The sequence below is a fragment of the Perca flavescens genome, chromosome 6 (assembly GCF_004354835.1).
Source record: "Perca flavescens isolate YP-PL-M2 chromosome 6, PFLA_1.0, whole genome shotgun sequence".
NCBI lineage: Eukaryota > Metazoa > Chordata > Actinopteri > Perciformes > Percidae > Perca > Perca flavescens.
In genome coordinates, this window is record NC_041336.1 from 6,837,920 (window position 1) to 6,865,022 (window position 27,103).

General features: G+C 41.4%; 1 protein-coding gene across 10 annotated transcripts in view; it reads left to right on the forward strand.

Annotated features, from left to right (window-relative positions):
* The window catches only part of mef2d (myocyte enhancer factor 2d), an 85,598-nt gene extending 70,260 nt beyond the window's left edge, over window positions 1–15,338 (forward strand). For 5 of the 10 annotated variants that reach the window (XM_028579395.1, XM_028579396.1, XM_028579397.1 and 2 more), the window contains 5 exons: window positions 435–552; window positions 1,469–1,661; window positions 4,903–4,971; window positions 10,207–10,257; window positions 14,556–15,338. In XM_028579395.1, coding sequence (XP_028435196.1) covers window positions 435–552; window positions 1,469–1,661; window positions 4,903–4,971; window positions 10,207–10,257; window positions 14,556–15,021 — 897 coding nt within the window. In that variant the 3' untranslated portion in view covers window positions 15,022–15,338. The remainder of the gene's footprint in view (window positions 1–434; window positions 553–1,468; window positions 1,662–4,902; window positions 4,972–10,206; window positions 10,258–14,555) is intronic. The other 5 variants (XM_028579400.1, XM_028579404.1, XM_028579403.1 and 2 more) reach the window with 3 other exon arrangements.
* The last annotated feature ends 11,765 nt before the right edge of the window (window positions 15,339–27,103 follow it).

Consider the following 27,103-nt stretch of genomic DNA (forward strand, 5'->3'; position numbering starts at 1 on the left):
TGGGAAAGTAAGCGTGATTCTTAGCTTTAAGAAATTTGATAACTTGCTTTTATACTTGTTATACTAGTTTGATAGTAGGAGTAAATTTCATGAATTCTCTGCACTAAATTTGCACTTTGAGAAGCTTATTAAATGTGACAGTCAACTGAACATCTTTGAGTTGTGGACAAAAGACATTTTAGGACTTCATCTTGGGCTTTGGGAAACACTGATGGACATTTTTTTTTTACAGTTTTCTGACATTTTATAGACCAAACAACTAATCCATTGATCCAGAAAATAATCAACAGATGAATTGACCATGAAAATAGTCGTTAGATGCAGCCCTACTCTTCAGTCGGCTGGAGCCTCTGGCCACCGCAGCAGTAATCGCCTCTTCCACTTCCCGTGTCTCAGTGTCTCAGCTTCCTCCATCCATCTCTTTGTCTTCCCAGAATGCTCAGCGGCTAGGTGGCTCCCAGGTGGTGCAGTCGCTCACCACACCAGTGGTCTCCGTGGCAACACCCAGTCTTCTGGCGCCCTTCTCCGGCATGCAGACGGCCTACAACACTGGTAGGGGACAGCTCAAACTCAACCTGTGGGTTTACATCAGGGCGGGAAACGCAACACTGCGTCGACCAGGGGTGGGGGAAACTGGTACAGCATAGCATCACGATATTTTCTGTGGCAATACTGTATCTATACACAGATACCAAGTATCGATCTTTTATTATATAAATTGCACGTTAAAGCTCTAGTGTGTAGTTTTTGTCACCCCCATGAGGAATTCTAAGTCATGACAACAACCCTGTCGGCGCGTCCACATGACACAAGCCTTCCGTGATCACGTAGTGATTACCACCAGGACTGAATAATAATTAAACAACCGTAAAAGATAAAACATGAAGCCAAGTATGAGATATAAGTCTGCATTATGTCACGCTTAAACGCCAAGTATCAATCATTTATATATAATATATAAATTGAACATGAGGATTTAACTTTTTGGTACTAGAAACAAATAAGTTTTTTTGAAGTGAGATAAACAAACAGAGTATGGATCTTTGTATCAATGCATCTTTTTAGGTAAAACATATTTTGACAAAGTTTTACTTTGAAGCCCCAATTTGGAAGTTGGAAAAAAAGGTAATGAATTGCGACATATCGCATAATATCGCAGTGGGTTTAAAACTGAATAATAATTAAACAAACGTTAAAGTATGAGCTAGAAGTCCTGCATTATGTCATTAATATGTTCGAGTGTCATGTAGAAAACCTCGCAGAGTGATGCCACAAACCACCATGAATATTCACTTTGTTCATTGTGCGTGCGAGCTTCTGGAAGGATTCCACTTCAAAGGTCTCCATTAATATGGATTAGCTCTGATTAATATTAATGCGGCAGAAAGTTGTATGATGTAAAAACAATCCCCCTCTCCACCTTCTTTTTTTCCTCTTCCTTTCTCTCCCTCCGTGCCTTTTATCTCAGAGTACCAGCTGACGAGCGCAGATCTCACGGCGCTCCAGACGTTCACACCACCGGGGCTGGTGCCTGGCAACATGGCTGCCTGGCAACAGCAACCCACAGTCTCCCAGCAACAACAGCAGCAGCAGCAACAGCAGCAGCAGCAGCAGCAGCAACAGTCCCAGCAGCTGAGCCTGGCATCGCTCAGTAACTTGGTGTAAGACGCTTTTTTTCTTCATTTAACAAAGTCACAGATTAGATGCATTTCCTGACCTGTCACCTTTTCTCTTTTAACCGTAGGCCTGTAACAATTGTTATATCACTGTCTAATCGCAATTTTTATTTTTAACCTAATTGCGTAGTTTTTTTTTGTTTAACCGCAAACTTTAGTTAAGGTCCGGAAGACTATATAATACTGTACACTCTAAGAAATATCTGTGTATTAACAGTTGTATGACTGTAGAATGTGATTCCCATTATGTATTTTAGTTTTTTACATTTCGAATTGCACAATTTGGGCTTTGACAACTTTTGTCGGCCACAGAGTTTTTGGGAGATTAAAGAAATTTATGCTGTTCCTTCATTTTTTTTTTTTTTTTTTTTTTTCAACATTTTCAGAAGTTTACTAACAGAGAAGCTGAGAGGATTTCATATACTGGCCAAACTGAAAATGTTCTGTATCTCTACACAAAAAATTTCAGTTTTTAATTACGGTACAAAGTCCGGGTAATGAGCTGCCAGAACTTTTTCTGTTATATTACAGAATTCATTCTTAGAGTGTACTATTGTCAATTTTATGTTAGAACAAAATACAATATTTGATGACAATAAAGAGGCGTGGTTTACTTCATAGGCTGTGTACTTGTGTTGTTACAATATCTGGGTCACATGACAGTGATACAACCTGAAGATGTATCCTGGGATTTATTCAAAACTTTAATTTGGGGAAAAAAAGTAAAAAAATAAATGATTTTTTATTATTATTTGACTGAAAGAGACAATTACATACAGTACAGGCCAAAAGTTTGGACACACCTTCTCATTCAATGCGTTTCCTTTTTATTTTCATGACTATTTACATTGTAGATTCTCACTGAAGGCATCAAAACTATGAATGAACACATATGGAATTATTTACTTAACAAAAAAGTGTGAAATAACTGAAAACATGTCTTATATTTTAGATTCCTCAAAGTAGCCACCCTTTGCTTTTTTTGATAACTCTGCAAACCCTTGGTGTTCTCTCAATGAGCTTCATGAGGTAGTCACCTGAAATGGTTTTACCTTTACAGGTGTGCCTTGTCAGGGTTAATTAGTGGATTTTTTTCCCTTATTGATAAAAAAGCAAAGGGTGGCTACTTTGAAGAATCTAAAATATAAGACATGTTTTCAGTTATTTCACACTTTTTTGTTATGTACATAATTCCATATGTGTTCATTCATAGTTTTGATGCCTTCAGTGAGAATCTACAATGTAAATAGTCATGAAAATAAAAAGGAAACGCATTGAATGAGAAAGTGTGTCCAAACTTTTGGCTTGTACTGTACATTGTTAATCGCAATCATTTCTGAGACAATTAATTCTACCGGAAAACTGTGGAATTGTTACAGGCCTAAACATCGGACAACATTTTTTTTTAACCGCGCCGTGCAGGTCAGCCGTGACATCAAACACTCGAAGCACCTCTCCCGTACGGAGCTGTAGCATCAGCCCAGCTATGGTTGATTCATCTTCGCGGTGACCTAGATACACCCCAACCCCCCCCACCACCACCATTCAGCTCTGACTCCCACTGGAGTCCCACTCTGATTTAGCTCCTTTAGGTCTGGTTGCGAGGCTGCTAGCTGTGTTATCCGTCATGCAGACTCTCAGGATTTGACGCTCTAAAAGCTGGACTGGCTCGCATCCTCGAAAGAAGAAGTTTGTTCTTGTTTGGCCAACTAGTAAATGATGGAGAGGATGTGATGTCAGTTATTGAACAAACACCTTGCAGCAGAAATATTCAACAGGGGGTCCGTGACCCCTAGGGGGGTCCTCAGAGGATTAAGTGCAGGGGGCACTAGGGCTGGATACCAAATTCAATACTTTTTAAGCACAGACTCTATGTATCGAGTATCGAAAAATGCCTCATCATTCAATACCCAATTTCAATACCTAAGGAGTAAATCCCATCAGTCAGTGAGCCAATAAGCACGCAACATGCTTCTACCAAGATCTAATCATGTTGCTGATTGGCTGTCTAACGTTACACATCGTAGAGACACGCAGGAAAAACTCCACGTAACACAGTGATGGGGCTCACGTAGTAAAAAACTGCTTAGGTAGTTTTTTTAAGTTTATTTTTTCAAAAATTAAAATATGTCTGTAAAATTAGACATTAATATGATTTCAACATTTTTACAGTCAAGCTAAATTGGCCTTTTTATGAAAACAAAAAACACATTGAAGATAAGCTTACTATAGGTGCGGTAGCCACTATGATAACCATACAGTTCAGCTTAAGTATTCACTGTGCCTTCCACATGTATCTTTAACATTAAAACATGATGTATGAATAATATATAATGTATTTATCCATTTGTTTTCATCCATCCGGCCCAAGTTTAACATGCAACTTAATTTTATACAATATGTGTATTGTAGTTAGGAGGTCCATACTCCGTCTCTCTTTCAGCTTAGAGGTCCTCGGCCCTAAAAAACATTGAAGAACCCTGCCTTACAGGATGCCTTCAGGTCAACTTCACGTCGCTGGTTATTTAAAGTGTCCCTCTAGTCCCAGTCACAGCAACCTGTTCAATCAAAAGAGGCATTTTCGACAAAAACATATTTTTTACTTTTAAATCTGTCTGAAGGCGCAAAACATATCTGAGCCTTATAATGAAGGTAACAGTCTATCAAGTCCAAATTAGCCTATCAACATTACTAATGGGTTTAAATGAGCATTCATTAATAAGGTGATGTTTGTTTTGGAATTTGTATGTCCCTGTCTTTGACAGTCTTTGCAGAGATGGGGAAAAATTTAGAGGATAAAGCGCCAACAATCTTGTAGACTTTTCTGCAGTGTAGACTAGGTCTTGCCTTTATTTTTTCTTCCTTTTTTTTAATATAGCCGATACATTCTGATAATTATAACCCACTCCTATCAGTGTTTTTGTAATAACGTTCCTTCGGTGATTAAGTCCTTGTCAATGAGGTGTTTACGTTATTTTGTCTACCTTCTGTCAGCTCACATCGAAAATGTTTTCAAATGTTGACGTCTCCGAAGCCAACCCGGCCTGAGCCCTACAGTGTGTGGGTGGCTCATGTGTGTGTCGGAGCACTTCGGCCATTAGCGCTGAGTCTTTGTGTGAGCGGTCTGGCTGTGCTAGGCTAACCTGTAGATGGGGGAGCGGCTTGTAACTGCCTCTTGTTTTGTCCTCCCTCCCTCCCCCTTCCCCTCCCCCCTTTTTCTCCACAGCATGTGGGGTGCAGAGAAACAGAATGCAGAGATGGTTAACTGCATCTCCAATTTTGCTGCTAACCTGAGGTGAATGTCATGATAGCATCTGGCGCTACGCAGCGCTGCCATGCCTTTATTTTTATTTATTTTTTATCTGTCAAGTTATCCTACTGCTCACTGGCTCAGTTATGAGCCCAAAATAACTAAATAACCCAAAAGAAATGACAGAATAGATGCAATTACACGACAAACATGATACCAAAGCTTCTTTTCTTTCCATTTGTATGTTAAAATGTGATGCCTGTTGTTGCTCTGCTGTGTCTCTGTACTTCATTACTAGTGGTGGAATGTAACCAAGTACATTCACTCAAGTACTGTACTTAAGTACAAATTGAAGGTACTTGTACTTAACTTGAGTATTTTCTTCTCATCCACTTTCTACTTGTGTTCCGCTGCATTTCAGAGAGAAATATTGTACTTTTTACTCCACTACATTCATCTGACAGCTTTAGTTACTTTACAAATGAAGATTTTTTTCACACAAAATCAATCAATCAATCAATCATATAGCACTTTTCATACATGTAAATGTAGCACAAAGTGCTTTATACAATACTCCCCACACACACACATAACATATACACACATAACACAATATCCCTCCCCCCCAGCCCCATTCATCCACCCCTGAATCGACAAAAATGAATTCATTAAAAACAGGAACCGAGCTGAGGAAACAACGGAGGCATGACACTTAAAACCAAAAGATACTTAAATATATAAATACATAAACAAAATATAATTAATAAAAGCGCTGTGGCTGATAAGTACATAACCTGTAGATTGTTAAAAAACAATCCATAAAATACACATGCATAAAGAAGTAGATTTTAAAAACAGGTAATAAAAAACAAAAAACACATGTAGTTTATGAAATTATTATTTTGTATTATTATTATTATTATTATTATTATTATTTATTTTTTAAGATTCTTTTTTGGGGCTTTTCCGCCTTTAATTTGTTTGATCCTTTTTTGACAGGACAGCTAGGGGAGAAAGGGGGGGAAGACATGCAGGAAATTTTCACAGGTCGGATTCGAACCCTTGACCTCATATGTGCGCCTGCTCTACCACTGACCAACCCGGCCACTAAAATATGATTTTTTTTTTTATTATAAATTAAACTAAATAACAATGTAACGGCCTACAAGTCCAGCTGAACTGATTAGACCATTTAACACACAACTGTTTGGATCCTTTCCAGTTGCTTTTACTTAAGTGACATTTTTCAAGTATGGTGTTGGTATGTTTACCAAAGTAAATGATCTGAATACTTCTCCCACCACTGTTCATCGCTCCTTCGGTTGTTGTCAAGGCACCAGATTATCACTTTACCAGTGCAGTCTTCCTGCCATCTAAAAGCTTAGATCTTGAGCTCTTTGGAAGTGTCATGAACAAAAGGGGAAGATGCCGCACTGTGACAGTAGCAGTGCCTCGCTAGCTGCTCCGATGAAAGGAGTCTCTGGGGCACTGCTTTCAGAAGCAAACAGCGGCCCAGTGCACAGCTGTGCGCCACTGACACGCTCGCCGCATTAAAATTTTACTTTTCCGCCACTTAGCTGTCACTGTCAGCTGACAGCGTGACATAAGACTTCAATTCCTCAGACACATGTAGGCCTCTAAACCTACACTGGCACGACTAAAAAGAATAATTTAGATGTAGCTTAGCTGTCAAGGCCGGTTATTAAGATAGATAACATTAAATTAAATGGAGTTTGGAGTTTGATAATCAGTTATTAGTCTGTAACGCTCTTGGGTCCGCTCTAATTCGGGCAACGTTTGATAGCTTTGCACACTGAAATAGGCGTTTCAAATTCGACAGCCCTCTCAATGCTGTGATGCTTTTGTTCAGAACAATCTCAGCTACTAATGTATCTTTGCATAAAGTTAATTTAAGAGACTGTACAGCTGTTCAGATTCTCCATCACAAAAGTGAAAATTAGAGATGACAGAAATGCGTTCAAAAAAAGACACTTGGAATAATGCGAGCTGTCAGCAGTGAGACTGTTATTTGTTTCTCTGTCTGACAAGCTGAAAATTGTCCATGAAAACATGATAATGACTGGTTTGTTATTGTATACAACAGCTGTGACTCTGGGGGGGGGGAGTTGAGCAGCTTTTGAAAATAAAAAGCAGTATATGGTTAACACTTTTATAGACGTATCGCCTTGTAAATGTTAACAAATGGCCGTCCAGATTGTAAGAAATCGTTCAGCAAAACAGATCTGTTAAAGCGCTCAGACACGGAAGAAGAAGCCAGCACTCAGAAGAGTGAAATAATCCAACTAATGTTTCTCTACTCAGGGCAAAAAAAAAAGAGTTTTATTCATGCATATAAGGTATACATTTAGGACACACCATGGGCTCTGGGAACTTGTCATCAGCACTTTTTGCTGGATGGATATGACACATGCCTTTGGTGTGGGAGACCCGGGTTCAATTCCCACTGTGATACATCAACCAACGCGTCTCTGAGCAAGACACTTAACCCCTAGTTGCTCCAGAGGTGTGTGACCTCTGACATATATATAGCAACTGTAAGTCGCTTTGGGTAAAAGCGTCAGCCAAATGACATGTAATGTAACCTGTAATGTAAAATGATGATAAACAAGGGTTAGTTTCAGCCCTGGTTGTAATTCAATTCAATTTTATTTATAGTGTCAAATCGTAACAAGAGTTATCTCAAGACACTTTACAAATAGAGTACGTCTAGACCACACTCTATAATTTACAAAGCCCCAACAATTCCAATAATTCCCCCAAGAGCAAGCACCAGCAGTGGCTATTGCGACAGTGGCGAGGAGAAACTCCCTTTTAGGAAGAAACCTCGGCAGACCCCGACTCTTGGTAGGCGGTGACTGACGGTGCCGGTTGGGGTTATGATGAACAGTGGCGTAATAGTCACAATATAGATAATGGAACAGTGACTTCAATGGTAGTCGTAGTAGTTCATGTCATAGCAGGGCACAGCAGGGTGTTACGGGATGTAACGTGGCCCAGCAGAGCATGGGTGACACAGTGGACGCAGCAGGACGTAGCCGGACATAATAATAAGTATTAGAAGATTTCATTCAGATTGTCAGTCATGCTTTAAAATAGCCAAAACATAGTCAAAAAAAGAATCTGTAAATGAATCAAGGATCAACAATCAGTTGCTGCCCTAGTTTTCGAAAAGATTGGTAAAGCTGTGCTTTAAAATAGCAGAGACCTTCCTTGAATCATTTGGAACAATAATCATGATTCCACTTGAATGAGCAGGATTTCATTTGGTCCGTCTCTGAGTCTGACAGCAGAATCAACAGCAGGCAGGTTTTCCTGTGCTGTGTGTGGGATCAGAATGACCGAATCGCCGTCACTGAAAACAAGCGAGTGCCGCAGAAATGTGGGAAGCTTTCCCAGCACACCAAACTGTTCTTTCGGCAGAAGAGGGGGGGGGGTGAAATTGTGACGTCCTAGGACCGCACGAGCAGACGTGGGCGCCCACACTGCTCCGGCTTGTTTTTTGATTTCATCGCAGCGCGGCCTCGCAGCGAGCAAACAAAGCTCTTCCAATCAAACAGTGAATGATGGTTTGGCCGGGAGCCTCGCCTTCGCTGTCGTCCATACTTAAAACTCGCCACGGGCTCCACGAAGGAAATGATTTCTGGCAACTTACCCTCCTCCCAGCACCCTTTTTTTTTTTAATCATTCCTCTTCCACTACTTCCTGCTTATTTCCTACTCTTTTGTCAGACTCGGTTTAATTTGGCATACACCTGTTGACTCTCGTCTTCCTCCCCCCTCACTCCCCAATCTAAATGTTAATGTCACGGCTGCCACCTAAACCAGCTCCCTGCAGAGCCTCGCTTTCAGCCTGTTGGCCTGTTTATATAGAATTGCTCTGTTTGAGTCCTCGCTGAGTCGATGTGTTTTCAGCAGACAGGGCCCCCATTGGGGACCAGCAGGAAATAAGCACAACCACTTCCGACTGGGGTTCAACGTTAAGTTCACTTGTCCAGTCGGGCAAATTTGCTTGCCCAAAGTCAGTTTTTATTGGCCACTGTACAAATTGTTTAAGTTTTCCGGGAAAAAAAACTTTTAAAGATCAAGTTTAAAAATAAACGGCGAAAAAATTTCATTAAACATAAAAAAAAAAAAAAAAAAACGTTGAAAGAAACGTCAAAAACATAAATAAAAATGTTGCAAAAAAAAAGAAACAAGCGTTCTCCGAAGGGGGCAACACGACAAAGACTTCATTTATGATACGATGATGCCCCAATGGACAGGTGGGTTGTTATATTTATTTGCCCGACGTGGTGTTTTAGTTGCCCCGGGCCATCGGGCAACCCTTACTGTTGAACCCTGCTTTAGAGGTTTTCTGCTAATGAATCGTTGTCGTTTTGTCCATTTGATCCATTCATGTGCGTTATCTACAAATCTGTCAGTATGGAGCAGACAGAGTGGATGAAATGTATCGGTGGCCGAAGTCTTCTCACTTTGTCCTTGTTTTACATCCATAAAAAACCCATTTTGTCTTTTTCAGTCTGTCTCTCTCACACGGTCTCTCCCCTCCCTCTCTCAGCCATGGTTTAAGAGGAAGAAGAAAAGAAAAAAACACTTTCAGACAGTGCACACATTGCTAAATTGCTTACAGGACACAGGGGTTTGTCTGCAAGGCACAATGCACACATGCTATAAGAGGCTGTGCAGTTAAACCTCCCCAGAGGAATCAGTGTTTCCCCAGACTACAGATTAAAAACCAGCAGCGGCTTCATTAGGCATCCTGCTACCTGGAGGATAGTTTTTCTTTAGCACCAAGGGGGGGGAAGTGGGATCTCCAATAATGTCTGTCATTGTAAATTCTGCATTCTACAAATTATTGCAAAGTATTTCACCCTAAATTCACCGGTCAAAGAAGAGCAACAGAATTTACAGTTTATTCCTTTAATGATTGCACTGAGGATTCCTATTTCCCTTTTAGGAAAAGCTAATGATTTCAACTGTATTTGAGCTGACTGTAAGAATGCATTGCGTGTGGAAGGCTGTCAAATTGGTGTCAGCACAGGTTTTACCACTTCCTGTCGTGCGTCTGCTCTGCCTCTAACAACATGTCAGTGTGACTGAAGCAGCCGCTGAGCTGCTTTTATTTTGTAGTAACCATGTCTGGACTGACCATGACTGGCCTCCGTCCCACTGTTTCCCAACTGTTGTAGCAATTTATTTTAATTTTTTTAAACTTTCTTGTCTCCTTTTTTTTGTTTTTTTCCCCCACCTCCCTCCACAGCTTGGCCTCTCAGTCCAACTTGCTCTTTGGCAGGGAGGACGGCCTCTGCTGGTACTGTACTCTCTACACTTACAGCCACACAGCTACAGCACGCTGCCTTCCCAAAATATCTGCTGCACAGAGGAACCTCAGCACAGTTTCCAAAAGTTTTAACCGCAAAGTTCGCTACTGAAATGAAGAGATGTAAAAAGATGAATCATGGACGATTCCTATTGGGACAATTAGTAGCAGTAGGGCTGCTTGATTATGGAAAAAAAAGTCCTAATCACAATTATTTTGGTCAATATTGAAATCACGGATCACTTTACACCATTACTCATTGACTTTTAGTTACTTGTACTAACTCATTGACAGTGAAAACACCTTAAACTGTGAAAATCCCCTTAATACTTTTCCCATTGAACTTTTTGAATTCCCCATCAGAACACGAGGCAAAATAAGTGATGTGCGTGTGCTGTGTGATTGCTTTTCTCAATTACATTGTTTTTGTGTTCGTTAGGAGCCAAAATCACAATCAAGCTTTGAATCATTCCATAGTCCCAAATAGCAGGATACAACTAATGACAACTTTTATTAGTAATGCATTAAAAGATAAACATAACTAAATATGTTACATTGAACTGTAGACCCAATCACACTGTTTGTTCATTATAACCTCCGGGTACGGAGCTCCTGCATCCTGTACTCTAAATACAATGTAACGGCGCTGAGCAAACAGGGATGAGGAACAACTGGAGATGCTCTCATCTCCATCTGAAATGCACGTTTGATGCTTTCATATGTCACCACTTTGGCTAACGTTAGCTTCGAGAGCTAGTTCACCCGTTGGGCCACAGGCTAAAGAGAGAGACCCCCCCCTCCCCCAAACTAGCAGTCAGTCCGACCGGTGGTGAGATGTCGTCGTTCATCAATGACGCTAGCAAAGGAACACACAGGACAGAACATAAGCACAGCAGAGACATCCGATAGGTCGGACTTCCATGTTTAACTATATGTCTTTAAACTTTACAGTTACAGCTGGTAATGACAAAAGAAATTTGCCGATTTTGAAATATCGCCGAAATTCAAAACTACTGCCATTTGTCTACCCAGAAGGGATGTTTGTGTAACCGCAACATTACGGTGATTGGGTCTATATGACTGAAAGTACAAAAGTATCACAGCATTAAGCTACTATGCTAAATGATGTTGTTATCTGTTCTTGTAAGGTGAAATCAGGATGTTTCACAAGGAACAAAGGGGGGAGGAAATTAATTGCTCCAGCGATTTAGTATAACCGTTCCATAAAGTTGGGGAAATTTCATATTTAAAGGATTGTCAATGTTGAAGCAGCAGAAGCTGGAAAATCTTTACTTTTATTCCCAAGTATGGGACAAGATCCAAAAACACTGGATCCTAAAAACATTTCTGTTCTACATACAGCTGTTTTCACAGGATGAGGATGTGTAAAATTGATGGAGTGCCCCTTTTAAATATGCAAAAATAAAAACACAGCTAATTACAGTCTTAACTGCAAACAGCAGTGACTTTGTCAAACTCAGTAACCGAGTTAATTATGTACAACAGATTGTTGTGGAGATGACTACTTCAGTAAATCTGTCTGTTTTGAATTGAATTTAAAGTTATTGTGCATCTTGTTGGTCCTCGGAGAAGCAGAGCATTTTGGGAAAACACGGCTGTACTGTATCTCACACACCGCACTGTAACCAAGTGTCTGCTTCTGGCTGTGCTCGCTCTGTTGTTAGTGCTCGGGGGGTAGCCCGCCGCTCTCGCCTTCATCACTGTCACCGGCCCGCTGACTCTGCCGTTTTCTCGCCATAGCAACGGCGCCCCCGTGGCACCGCCATCCATCTACCTGCGCCGACTTGCACAGGTTTGATAAAGTGGGCACGGCGATAGACGTAGGGGAGCATTGCCACTGCCGAGGGATTTGTGTGTTTGTGTGTATGTGTGAGTATAGGAGGCAAGCAGCATTTGTATGTAAAACAGCAAGTTTGAGTGAGTTTAAGTGTGTGTGTGTCAGAATTGGAGCAAGACAGCAAGAACATTTGAGTGCCGTAGACCCAGATCGCCCGGAGCAGTGCTATCTTAAATTCCCCTCTCAGTCTGCCAGTAATTGAGGGAATATTAGAGATACAGGGCTGCAGATGGCTCATGATATGACATATTAGAACACACCCGAGGGGCAAAACACAGTAATTGGGAGCTTCAAATGCAGATTGACCGTGTCGAGCTCGAGGAGAGAGAGCGAGAAAACGAGCACAATCCGAAAAATCCTGCCGACACCGTCAAAGGAGTGAGCCACAGTGCCGCGTCAACAGCCGGGTGTCAGCCTCAGTGACAGGTTCGACTCTGCCTCCAGCCAGCATAGCAGGCGGAGGAGGAGGAGGAGGAGGGTGGAGGGGCTGATCAAAGAGTCGTGGCAGGTAGAAGCACAGACACCGGCATCAACGTAAGCTTTTTGGCACATGACTTTGTCCCGAGCATCTTCAGGCCCGTGCTCTGAAATCCTGTTTAGAGCGTCCTCCCCGAAGATACGCTCCCACAGGTTGTTTGTTTAAGCAGCAATTATGACTCACAGTTCAGTTTGTAGTGGCGGCGACCTCTAGTGGCTGTAGCAATTATGAAGGGAGCAAAGCAGGAAGTGATCTGACAAGGTATAATGGCGTTAAGTTCCGCGTAAGAAGGGAAGAAAGTTGGAGTGGTGCCTGGGTCAAACAAACGCACAACTTTCACCCATGAGACCATGATTCATGTCCTGTAAAAACGGAGCTACGTCACGTTAAGCGGAAGTGGACAGGAAGTTAAGTATCTGTAACATCTGATTTTAACCCAAACCATGATGTTTTTCTAAACTTCACCAAGTAGTTTTGGTGCCTAAACATAACCAAACTGCGACCTTTTCACAATGTTAACAAGGGTTAAGTTCTCTGGTTTAGATATGAGGATGGAAAACGCTCCTTTGGGTCGTATTGGAGGCTAGGAATAAACAACTTATATTTTCGTATGGCTTGGAGGACTTGTTAGAAATGCCGTAGTGCGTTCTCCTTCACACCATGATTATATTTGTAATACTTACACATATTGCGGATGTCAGTGTTGGGACTGTGGTCAGTCGATGCGATGGCAACAGTCTTTGGAGATTTGACATTTTCTTTAAAAGGCGGCCCATAAAGATAAGAGAGAGAACTAGAACCCCCCCTCCCCCAAAGTCTAGACACTGGTGGTGGCTGAATAAGTCCGTGTTAAACAGCTCTGCTTCGAAAAAACGCAGCTCAATGTTGACGCACCAGTGTTCCTGAAGCAGACACACACAGTCATCCTGCAAAAACGTTGAACCAAGCTCAACCTTTGCCACAACCCTATGCAATGTCATCCAGCAATGCCCCGCTTTGTCCGATTAAATACGTTTAAAAATGAACACACACACATTCCTGGTAGATTATTAGCATTTTTATGCTCAGGTTCGCTGGCTGATACTAATTAGACAGCTCCATGTTTTTGTCAAACAGTTTTATAGGTTTTCTCCTATCCTTTGACTTCCTAATGGCTCCCTTAAGAGCAGCAGAATTGGAGGGTTCTTCACCCCAAAAATCAGAAATTTTGATCCAGTCAAGCTTCTTTTTTTACTACGAGACTTAACCCAAACTATCTTTTGGAAATACCCGCGAAATGCAAATTAATATTTACGGAAGAAGAAGCAGACAGATGTTGGTATCTGACGGCCAGCAGTTTCTCAAGCTGGGATCGCCAAGAAACTTACTCTGGACTGATGCTCACATTTAGCTGTTCCTCCATCTGTGATGGTATACAGTAAATATCAGAGAAGGTAACGTGCGCGCTACAGAAACGTCTCAGCTGGCAGCTTGAAACCTAACCCGTACGACTTATTTTACGAGCTCCGAAATTGCTTGTAATTGTGCAACGTGAACCTGAGCAGACCGAATCCGAAATGCGAGGATGTTTGGGCTGCATGGCTTCTGGACTGTGTTTTGTGTGGCCTCAAATGTAGTCCTATATGTTAACGTGTGTCCTCGTTCTCCATGTGCTGACGTCTACCCCAGTGTACGTGTGCCTGGTTTACAGCATCGCTGCAGAGTGTCCTGGCTCTTTGTCTTTGAAAGTGGCTCCTGGTCAAAGTCCAGTTTTTGATGGTCAACCATTCCTTGATTTGTTTGTGCAATATTGGCTCAATTTTGTTTTATCCCAGCAAACTGTTGTTCTGCGCTCCATGTAATGTTCAAAGTCTACAAATGATATGTTCTCGATACTGTCTGTAGTCTCACTCCATTTTGTTCTCCCTCCATCTTTCTGTTCTCTCCTTCCTGTCTCTTTCTCCATCCCTCCAGGCCGGTGGGTCACATACCTCAGGGCGCCGCGCTGACCGTCAACACGAACCCCAACATCAACATAAAGTCTGAACCGGTCTCCCCAAACCGCGACCGCAGCACCCCCAGCTCCACCTGCGGCACCGGGGGAGGGGGAGGGGGCGGCGGCGGCGGTGGAGGCGGCCAGATTCAAGTCCAGGGACAGGGTCTGGTGTCGGTGGCCTACCCTGGTTCCCTGCGCCTGGAAGTGGGCGGCCAAGGCCGCTCGCCAGTCGACAGCCTCAGCAGCAACGGCAGCTCGTACGAGGGCAGCGACCGGGACGACGGCGCCCAGGGGCGGGGCGGCGGGGTTCCGGACTTCCTCCACCAGGCCGGTGCCGGGGGCCAGCAGCCCACCATGGTCCTCCTGCGGCCCTCGTCGGCCGAGCCCCAGGAGCAGGACGGGACCAACGTCAAGAGGATGAGACTGGATACCTGGGTCACATGAAGAGACGAGCGGAGAGGGACGGATGGACGGACGGACAGATGGAGGATGGAGATGGAGATGTGTACTTGTTGCTTGTGTACATGCCCCCATCAGCCCTAATGCCCCTCAATCTCCTTCTTCGTGCATTCACACACACACACACACATATATATTTATACCTGCCATCGACCCAGTTCTGTCCAAACAGGAAAAGCTGACCTCGCACACACACACACAGAGAGAGACACACACAACACGAGCATGCTAACACACCGTAATGTCGTCGCACGTGTGGACACTGACACACACTTGTATGGCAATGTGCATACACATTTGAACTCTAATGTACTTTCACACACACAGACACTCACACACACAAAAAAACCCACCAAACCAGGGATTATTTGTCAAAATAATTTATTCAGCTGTATTTGAATAGAAGTGAGCGTTTTGAATCAGGCAACAGTGGCTAGTAAAACTCCAAATTTTGGCCACTTGGACGATTTCTCCTGACATGCTGACCAGCCGCTGGCAGAGCAAACAAACACCTTGGTTTCCCAGCATGCCCTGCATTTGGTTAGCGGCTGGTGGTGTCCCCCCCAACCCCCCCTTCATGTCCTTCCTGTCCGAAACTGCGCTGCAGCGAGTCAGCGCTGCCAAGTGAGTCCACATCTTTGTACACAGCGGTAACGTTTGCGTTGCTGTCGCTCTAAATTCTCGGGCCCTTTTTGCTCTTTTTAAAGCGTGGAGTTTTGTCCTTCTGTCTCAACTGTTGATCTTTAGAGTTTTGGATTCGTCTCAGTTTTGAATATGAAGACACTAAAAGACAAACTTGTCTCCGTCCCCAGACGAGCCCGGCGGCCCAGTCAAAAAGGCCGGCACTTTGGCCCTGTACGAGACTGACAACCCCGGGGCTTTTATTGAAACCGAACCATGCGGACTATAGCTGTAAAACCAGGAACGTGATTTGTTGTCGAGGTAAAAGACTGCTTTTCTTTGAATCAGGGACGAGCTGCAGCAGCTCAATGCCACATGACGCAGATCCTCCTAGTTTTCGTCCACATCTCGTCAACTACAGATGCTGAGAAAGATGTGTGTTTGTTTGGTGTGCGTGTGTTTGATTTGTGTGTGTGTGTGTGTGTGTGTGTGTGTGTGTGTGTGTGTGTGTGTGTATGGTTTGTTACCTCAACTGGTCGTTTTTTAACTAAGTGATTCGGGCAAATGTTCATTCTCAATTTCATCCTCGAACACACACCTGGGATGAAACTATTTTTGTGAAAGCGAGTCATGTTTTGAAAAGATAGCTGATGTTCGGAGGCGAGACCGGTGAGGTACCGTGTATATAAGCAATCTGTAACCTTTGTGGCTTTTGTGTGACAGGGATAAGGTGTTTTGAAGATTTAAAATATAGATCATATACAAGTATATATTTAAACGGCTTTAGGCGGTAGCAAGGGCAGCTCTGCATCCGGGGCAGGAGGCTACGAAACACGACAGGGATTGTATATATAAACTATATATTCGGCAGGTTATCCCTTAACAAAACAGACTTAAAAAAGCAAATGCGTTGATTCTCAGTGGCTCGGTCTCTTTTTTTATTATTATTTATGCGTGTATATATATAAAGTGTAATATGTGGACAAGCCAAGAGAGGGAGCTGTAGAGGCCGAAAGGGAAGACGTAGCCGTGGTGACTCGGACTGTTTAGTGTAAGCAATGGTTGGGACTCTGTCACTGATGGAGCGCACTTTACCCTGACCCCCACCCCTGACACCTTAACACAGCTGACACACACACACACACACACACACACACACACACACACACACTAGGGTTGAACTGATATACCTGGCTGCTTTTAAGGCTTTTGTTAAAAATCTGATATTCAGAAAATACAATTCAATGTTTGCACTTTTTATTTAATTCTCCAAATTTATTAATTTATTACTGTACATCAACCAATCAGAGTTCCCTTTTACAACTCCTAACTTCTTCTTGTGGCCTGCCTGTTTTGAAATTAAGGGAATTAATTTAATGGATCACAGAATAACTGTAAGCATTAAAGCAGAAGAAAATTCAATAAGACAAAATATTAAAGTAAGACCGTAAATAAATTAACAAGAAAAATTAAAATGCAAATGTATTAAAACGTGTTAAATTATTTTTAGATTAGATAAAATATCAAAAAGTACAATTTAAAGTATATTTATGTTACCTTTCATTGTATTACAAAATAAATTAATAATGACAGAAATGTGGGCTATGTTAATGCTTATGGCAAGCATTTTTATTTCATAGTTCAACCTATAATAAACTGTGTAAGCCAAAATACAGACGCTCAGACACAAATGCCCCATTGAAACCCCATTACAACTTTGATTGGGCCCTGGGGCCATTTGCCAAGACCCATTATTTTCAGATTTTCAGATTAACCAGATCAAGCCATGTTCTTATGTTTGCCCTGTGGGGGTTAAAATTCTGAAAATAAATGAATATTTGGTGCTTATCAGGACTGAAGTTGGTTAAAAGATTTAACTCAATGAAAGTGAAAAATAATATTATGGCAGTTTTTTAGCACAGATATCAGAGGCACAAGGGTTAATAATAGTTTACTTTTCTAATATCAGCTAAGGAAGTAACCATTGAAAGGAAATCCCCAATTTAGTTATTGGTACTGTCATCCTTTGTATAGGCAACATCAGCTGCCTATACTACAACTGACTCAAACTAAACATATTTTAGTTACTTATTTCACCATTCGTTACATTTAGAGTCAAGTGTCCCTTGATGCACTAAATTCCACCTTTAAATTTGTTGCAGATAAAATCTTTCCTTATTTGGTAATGTTTTTGGCATATCCCAGTATTGAGTATTTGCAACATCAGAACAAAGATGGCAGTATTCTCTGTCTCTAACATATCAGTCAAACTCTAAAGCAAACACACACACACACACACACACAGTATATGAAATAAGCGAGCCAAGGATGTCCCCTTTTTTTATTTTGGACCTTTTCCTCTGGTTAAAAGCCATGTATGTATATTTAAAGGATCTTCTCCTTCGCCTGTCACTGGTTGGCTGTAGTTTTATATTTCCGAGAGGTAAAAACGACTATGAAGGTAAAAGAAATGTGAAGGATGTCATTTTTTTTGTACTAACTGGCAAGGGGTGGTTTAGGGTTTAGTGGGTAGATTTGAAAAACATAGCGGTCAAAAGTGCAAATTCATGTATTTATTTTTTTTCAGCCTCCATCCATTTGCTCGTTGAAAGCTTTGGAGGCAGAGTTTGGGTATCGTTTAGCACTAAGCCGGAGGTTTCAGAACGAGTCTCGATCTTTTAATGACTACCTCCCAAATCCAACGCAGACTTGTCGACTTTGGGTTTCACCACATCCAGCCAGCACATCTTTCTCACGGGCAGGCCCTCTTCACCTCCCTCTCACCCTGTCAATCACTCTTGTGTTTTTTTTTATAATCCCAAACACTTCTGTCCCCACTACGACAGCTGGTCCCCATAACGCTGGTATACAAACACACACACACACACACACACACATTACTTTTCTGTTTACTCTGTCCTGTGTCAGCGCTGAAGTGACAACACGTCGACAAGTCAAATTATTTTTGGGTCATTTCCATCCTCCCAGCAGCCTCATTACACACTACTCCCATCATCCTCTCCTCGCTTCATCTTTCTCTCTCTCCGTCTGTCACTCACTCACTTGCTCATCCACTCTGTGAGTCTGAGAGTCAGTATTGCTTTTGCGAGCGTGCAGCAGAGTAAATCCCACCCCCCCTTCTCCTCCCCCGAGTGTTATCACTTTGACTGTTAAGACTGTTGTACCCTGAGCTTCGAACAAAAACAAAACCGAAAGAAACCTGCGTACGAAGGCTGCGAGAAAATAAACAAAATGGCTTCCTTTGCGACACGGGACTCGTGGGAGTTTTGTTTTTTTCACGTTCTCCAGAGCAACACTAGGGGTCGCTGTAATCACAAAAAACGGAAAGACAATCGTGCTGAGAAATAGTTTTAAGAACCTGCATCCCCCACTCCTGGGAAAAAAAAAAGCGACTCTTGCTCCTGTATAATGATGTTTAGAAGTCTCACTCACTTTCCAGTGTTGATTTGTGCTGGTGACAGTCTGTTTTTAATTGTTCTCTGAGAATTGATATTATAATTATTATTATTATTATTATCATCATTACCACAGCTCTCACTGACGGTAGCTGCCATGATGGTATAGAAATCTGCGTTTTTATTTGTGTAGGTTAGGCATCCTGTTTTCATTTTGAATTTTATTTTATTATATAAAAAAATACTCTATAAATATATTTTTTGTTTTCTCTTTATTCAGGATTTGTTTTTTCTTTCGTTCTTCAAAAAAAAAAGGGTGTTACTAATGTTGCACGATTTTTATGACATGAAACAAACAACACAAGCGTAGTGCTATTAGTACATGACACGTGTGGCCGTGGACGGAAACCGCCACACACACACACACACACCGCTTCAATGCTGCAACTTTTGAGTCCAATGTACAAAACGTCTCGGTCCACACATGCTAACGTGGAGGGGTGTGTGGGTGGGGGTGGGGGGGAGGGTTTCAGCGTGACACGTCTAACTTATTTCTGACCAGACACAATGATGTCAATGCATGGGCGAAGAGTGACTCATCCTATAGGACATACAATGTAATATCGACACGAATATACATCACACAGAAATACATTTAAGAAAAAGAAAAAAAGTGGAATAAAAAAAGTTTAAAATAAATGATAGCTAATATATTGTGTTCGGCTAGTCTGCTTTTTTTTTGTTGTAAAGATACTTTTTTTTGTTGTTTTTTGGAGAATGATATACAATTTGTGTATATTTTCATAAATAAAGTATGCACTGATATGTTATTACAAATTCTATACTGCTTTTACAAAAAAAAGTGTTTGTTATCGTACCAAAGTATCCATTGGTCCCCTCTTCCCCCCTGCCTCCCCTTTTTGCGTATGTTTTACCGTATTTTATATATTAAATAGACAAGTTGACCTACACAAAGGTTTGACTGTGTGTCTTTATTTTGGGACTGTTTTTCTGCTCTACTGTCTGAAGGGTTACCATGTTGTCACCACTAGATGGCACTCTAATGTTTGGTTATGCTGCACACACGCTGCAGGGATGCAATGAGTCGAGAAGCTCATATTCAGTGGTGGAACGTAACTAAGTACATTTACTCAAGTACTGTACTTAAGTACAAATGTTGAGGGTACTTGTTCTTGACTTGAGTCTTTTCATGCCACTTTCTACTTCTACTCCGCTACATTTCAGAGAGAAATATGGTACTTTTTACTCCACTACATTCATCTGACAGCTTTAGTAACTAGTTACTTTAGTTACCTTACACATTAAGATTTCTGCACACAAAATACATGCAGTTTATACAATCTGATGTGTTATTATAAATGAAACTACCCAACAATATAACGGCCTACAAGTCCAGCTGAAATTAAACACACAACAGTTTGGATCGTTTCCAGTTTCTAAAATGGGAGGGTTTTTCTGCATTGAGTACTTTTACTTTTAATACTTTAAGTACATTATCTTGATGATACTTACATACTTTTACTTTACATTTTCAATGCAGGACTTGTAAGAGTATTTTTAGTATTAGTACTTTTACTTACGTAACAGATCTTTCACCACTGGTCATATTTATTACAAATTGTAAAGTAAAGATGTATTTATAGAGTGCTGATCACAGATTTAAAAAAAAATCACAATGCTTTAAAGTAAATCTAAACAATATATTCAAAAACACAATTCACAATTAAAATTACATAGTAATACATAAAACAAAGTGCAGACAGGTCAACCAAAAGCCTGTTTAAAGAGGAACAGTACATGTTGCTCTTTGACTGATTTTTATGAGTCCACAGATACAACAAAGGCTTGGCGCAAAGCAACGTCAACTTTTAAAGTGTGATAAAGTATTTTTAGGTTTATTCTAACCAGATAAAATACTTTACCTAAACTTTTTTATTTTGAAAGGTGGAAACAAACAGAGATTAAACTATAGATGGATTTTAAATGGTGACCCCATTATAACCCAAAATATAATGCAAAATAGCTATGGTATTAGTTTCTAACAAAGAGATGCATGACTAAGTAAAGAACATTTACATGTGTTTTACTTAGCTGACGCTCGTTCATTGAGTCACTTTAAGGGCCGATCAATAAAATAATAAAAAACCTAATTGATCTCCGGGAGAGAAACAAACTGTTTTCCTCCTCCTGACTTTGAAAAACTCAGATTATCTCAACAAAACAAGGAATTATTCCTTCATCTCGACACAAAGTGTCAAAACTCAAAATCAAAGAGTTATTATTCTGTGACAATAGGGTAAACACAGCTTTAGAATAAGTGTCAACCAATAGTAATTATTGTGTCACCAAAGAAACAACAGTGTATGTCAACTTTAATGATCCTGAAAATAAAAATAATTACACTCATGGCTTTTAATACATGACAGTTTGTTTTCGTCTATTTTTATTTTACACTGAAACAATCACTGAGCGTACCAAAAAAACAGCTTAGAAATGTGTCATGAGCACTGGAGTGAATAACTGAGTAAATATGTCTGGTTACTTTGAGTTTATTAAAATATATGTTTTACTCCACTATGTTTATTTGATAGCTTTAGTTACTTGCAGATTAAGAGTTTAAAAATCTGAAATACAGAGCATTGTTATACAGTAGGATCTTAGGGTTTTTCTGTCGGGCTCAGGCCTTGTCGGGCCTAACTTTTAAGGCCCGATGACAGCTCTATCTCATAGGGAGTTGGGTTGGGAACCGGAGGGTCACCAGTTTGAGTCCCCGTGTGGACCAAGTACGGAGTGTGGACTGGAAGCTGGAGAGATGCCAGTTCACCTCCTGAGTAGTGCCCCGTTCCCTTAACTGCTCAGGGTACTCATCCATGGGCATCCCCCTCTGTAACAGAGTTGCAAAAAGCCTTACAGATACGTAGTTTTGGAGTCACCTGATGGGTTGATAGCGCAACTCAAGGAAGAGTGTTCCTCATTGCGCACTGTACATTCCTTCAGCAAAGAGAAAAACATTGAAGCTGGAGGTGGGTGCATGTGATCAATGTGACCAGTATTGCCATGTCTGTTTAATGATTAAAAACAGTTTTTGCAACTATCAGTAACATGTATTTTGATTATAAGCGCTACTAGCATGTCATCTGAAAGTCACAGACACTAATGTGCAGAAATAGTAACTTTATCCACGAGTAGCACTTTCAGTTGCATGCCAAGCTAATGCTAGTTAGCTAGCCGTGCACTTGCTGTCTGTCTGGCTCTCGGCCGTAATGTTTTCTAGTCATTCCAGATGGTAATTGTTCTACTCTTTGCTACACAGATATGAACACTTGCAGTTGCATTACACACACTGTTGATGAAGATTGTGTGCTGTTGTGATTTTGACACCAGATTAAACCCTAACCCTGCACCATAAACATAAGGGGACACATGGTAACACCTCACGCTGACATCTCTCCATTAGTGCATGTAGAGCACACGTGTCAAACTCAAGGCCCGCGGGCCAAATCCGGTATAGGTCATGTGTGTGTATTTCAGGCCTGTGTGTAATAAACTAACAACAGAGTGGAAACATGTAGTTTCCCCTTGCCGGATCAATAAAGTATGTCTTGAAGGGCTGGAAGATTTCAGAGCTTTTGAACCATTCTTATTGGTTTTGGTGTGTGTGTTTTGGTGTTTCCTGTTTTCAAAGAGCGCCACCAGATTTACGTTTTATCTAATAAAATAGCTTCACTGCAGAGTACAGAAAGAGAAGGAAGTAAAGTTGGTTGAGTAGGTATATGTGGAAAAGAAGTCACACCCGCGCAGATATTCACCCAACCCACCAGGACTGACTGGCCATCAGCTGGCACGACCGGCTGGTTTGTCCACAGCAGCTGCTGGACTCACGTCTAACACAGACACATGCACTCCTGGCTCAACGGGCCACTAATAATAACCACACACACACACACACACACACTCAGTCAGACAGACGTCCAACTGGACAGTTCGGGCATTGTCTGTCCAATGGTCACACCCTTCTTTCCTGGCATCGAGTGATGAAGGCAGCCATTTACACTTCAGGGGTTAAAATGGCTTCACAATGACTCAAACGTTGCCGAGGTTTTTGGTAAGAGTGTGTTATATCTTTAAAAGCTTAGAATGGGGCATGATGTTGAAGTGCTGCTGAGAACCTACTATATCAGATTAAACACAACTTGATTTATTTGCAATATCTGTTGTTGTGAACAATGTTGTTTGTGGTTTCAGCGCATCGGCAGAATGTCGGATGTGAGTCATCGTCTTCCTCTTTGCCGTCCTCCGCGTTCGTGTTCATGGGTGTGGCCCGTCTGGCAGCCCACATCTAATTTCATTTCCAGACACCGATTAGATTACTGCGTGGCACACACACACACAAACACACACACACACACACACACACACACACACACACACACACACACACAAAAACAGGAACTAACCCACCTCTCCTACACTACATCAGCAACAGAATTTGTCATCAAATAGTACTTCTAGTTATTATAGATAGTTACTATAAATATGATGTTAAGTTGAACACATCATTTAAATGATTAATTTAATGAGGCAGATTCAGCAAATTATTGATTATGTGCTGTATAGCATCTGTTTGGCCACACCCGGATCCTTGTTTCATCTTACAGTGGTTTCCTGCCTTTATTTGATTACTTACTCGTGCATTGGTTCAGTTCAGTTCAGAGCTTTGTTGTCCCTCAAGGGAAACTTTGACATGAGACATTTATCACATAACAATTACAGAAAACAACCATATGTCTGTATGTATCTGTTTGTCAGAAGTACCAAACCGTTTGAATGGAAGCCATGATAAAGGGCTGCTGAGCAGTGCAGTCAAGGCCAAGTTCAAATTAAGCTTTGTTATTGCACTTGAAACAACTGAAAATCTAAACCGATTGCTTTTTTTACCCCGGGGGGGGGACCTGTATCTCTGCCCAGAAGGGAGAAGAACTAATTTCTCCAAGAGTGGGTGGTCAGAGCTGGCTAAGGTCGACCGCGCCTTCTGCAAAACTTGTCTGTCGTAGATGTCTGGCGTGGTTCTTTTCTTTCCCTCTCTCTTGCACTTTCTTGCCCTTTTTTGTGTAGTTATGTATCATTTCGTTGTTCTATAGGAGTTGGGATTACGTGGGAGGAATTGGACATTTGTGCATTCATGTTGTTCCTGTATTCGTGTCGAAGATCATTTTCTGTGTTCTCTATTTTCGGTGGCGGTGGCTCTGCAAAATAGTCTCAGGAAGGAACTTGTTTCGGTGGATCTGCAAAATAGAAAATGCCACATACAATATTAAATGAAGTTAAAGGGTAACTACCGTTTTTTTCAACCTGGATGGTTTTTGTGTCTAAGTGACTGATGGGAACAACAATCGTTGAAATTGGTCCAGTATTAAGCGAGATACTTTCCATAATGTTGTCAGACACTTAGAATATTAATCTGAGTCTGTCAGCGGCAAAAACGAGCAGCTTTGTGAAGGTAAATACAAGCTGGACAACTGCTCTATTAACGTTACATTGTAGCTTGTTTTGTCGCTGTCAACTGCAGCGATCTCGCTTAATACTGGACCAATGTCAAAGATTGTTGTTCCCATCAGTCACTTAGACACAAAAACATAAGAAAAAAGGGTCCAGGTTGAAAAAAACGGTTGTTACCCTTTAACTGTTCACACAATACGGCCACAAGGGTACAAGGGGTACAAGGGGTACAAGGGGTACAAGGGGTACAAGGGGTACAAGGGGTACAAGGGGTACAGGGGGTACAAGGGGGAGGTGCCACATGACATTTCAGATGTCTTCAGATCAAACTGTCTGGATTTGTAAGAGTCAGACAGCACCAGCCACCACCACCAAAATCTGGACATCATTTGGGAAGACAATGATAACAATGATAGTTGGATAGAAACATACTAATTTCTTAAGCTTTTTTCGATGTTTTTGACGCTTTTTTCAAAGCTTTCAATTGTATTTTTTTGGAAATTGTTGAAGCACTTTTTAAGACTTTTTTTTGGCACTTTGTCCGAAGTTTTTGACGCTTTTGTCGCCGCTTTTGCCCCTTTTTTTACATCCTGTTTTTTTACATCCTGTTTTGTATCTACCTGTTGTCCAACTGTCATTATCATTCTGAAACCAGAACACAACAAATGCTGAGGATCACTCATTTTCACTCCTGCCACCTAAAAAGAGAAACAAACTGTCATATCTCGCGAGTGCGATAAAACCTGCTCATGAGCAAATGATACCACTTCACACGCGCAGATATAACTCTTCGTGCACCAATTCAACAATCGAGAGTTGTACAGGCAGCAGCGAGCGTGGAACGAAACACAGGGAGAGGGAAAGAACGGCACCTGTGCGTATAAACCTAATATCTGCGCGTGTGAAATGCTAAAATTTGCTCATGAGCATGTTTTATCGCGCTGACATGACATGGACTTGAAGCCATAAAAAAACTGTCTGATGCTTCCATCTTTCTATAACATTGAAAGGTAGGTTTGCTCCATCGATTTGCCGGTCCAGTCAGAGAGACAGAGGGGAAATGACAGAAAGTTGAAGTTATTTTGAAAACACCCCCGCTCTGCCCCTGCTATTCATGAGTTGCTCGTAGAGTAGTAGTAGATAACGTTGTTGTCCCAGGGGGGCAGTTGGGTTTGCGGCACAGTTGCAAGGCACTTCATGACAGGACATCAGACATATGATACAAACAAATAATCCTTACGTCAGACACTGACAGACATAACATGAAGAACATACATCATCACACACTACAATACACTATACACCCTTGGGTATGACCAGGCCAGCTGGACGACTAGTTTATTTTAACTGATTTAAGGACTTTATGGCCTGTGGTACAAAAGAGAATTTGGATCTGTTCTTGGTCAGAAAGGGTGGGAAGAAACGACGCCTAGATGGCAGTAGTTTAAAATGAGATGCCAGGGGGGTGTGTGTAGTCACACACAACGTTATTGGCCTTTCTCACCAGTCTGTCTTTGGAAATGTGTTCAATGCTCGGTAGTGTCTCGCTCATCCTGGATGACCGTGACAACCTGCAGCTGTCATCGGCCGATTGCACGTCGCAGTGCAACCTCTGCTCTATTTTAAGACGGGCTGGTGACTGATGATGACTGGTTAGGCTCGGTTTGATCGTGTTGTTAATCCTGTCAGATGACTTCAGCTCTGTTCACACAGAGATAGACGACTCCTGGACGTGACAGTGACGCAGCTGCAATTGTTTTTCGGGTCGGAGCACAAGGTGCAAAAAATTGGGAAAGGTTTTTAACTCTTGGGGAGACATCATGGACAATGTCAGACCACAACAGGCAACTAATGATCCACAAAGGCAAAACCATTCTGCATGTCACCTACTTTTTTATGTGTGAATTCTTTTAGTTTTTTTTGTATTTTAGCTATAATTGTCTTAAGGACCCCCTCGAAGACGAGATGATTCATCTCAAGGGGTTATCCTTCTAATAAGTACTCTGAAATATAAAGTAGCTGATTTGAAACGTGTTCCTGAGACAGAAGCAGGTCTCAAACAAAGTTTGATAACACTTTACTTGAAGGTATCGACATAATCGTGACATGACACTGTCATAACTATGACATGACACTGTCATGAACGTGTCATAAACGTTATAAAAATGTCATAAAAGTGTATGACTTCTGTCATTAAGTGTCATTCGGTTTTTATCATGACAAGTTGACATTGTTTGGGGTGTCTTGATGATGACAACTTGACATTAATAAAAGTGACATTACCAGAAGTTGTCTTGGTCATGATAAGTTGACATTAAATTTATTTGGGATGTCTCTGTAATGACAACTTGACATTAACCAGGATGACATTCCAGAGGATGTCTTTGTCATGACAACTTGACATAATGTCATCCTGTTTAATGTCAAGTTGTCTTAATAAGGACACTCCAAAGAAATTGAATGTCACATAACTCTGCTATTCTCTGCCAGCATATGTGTGTTCATGCCTT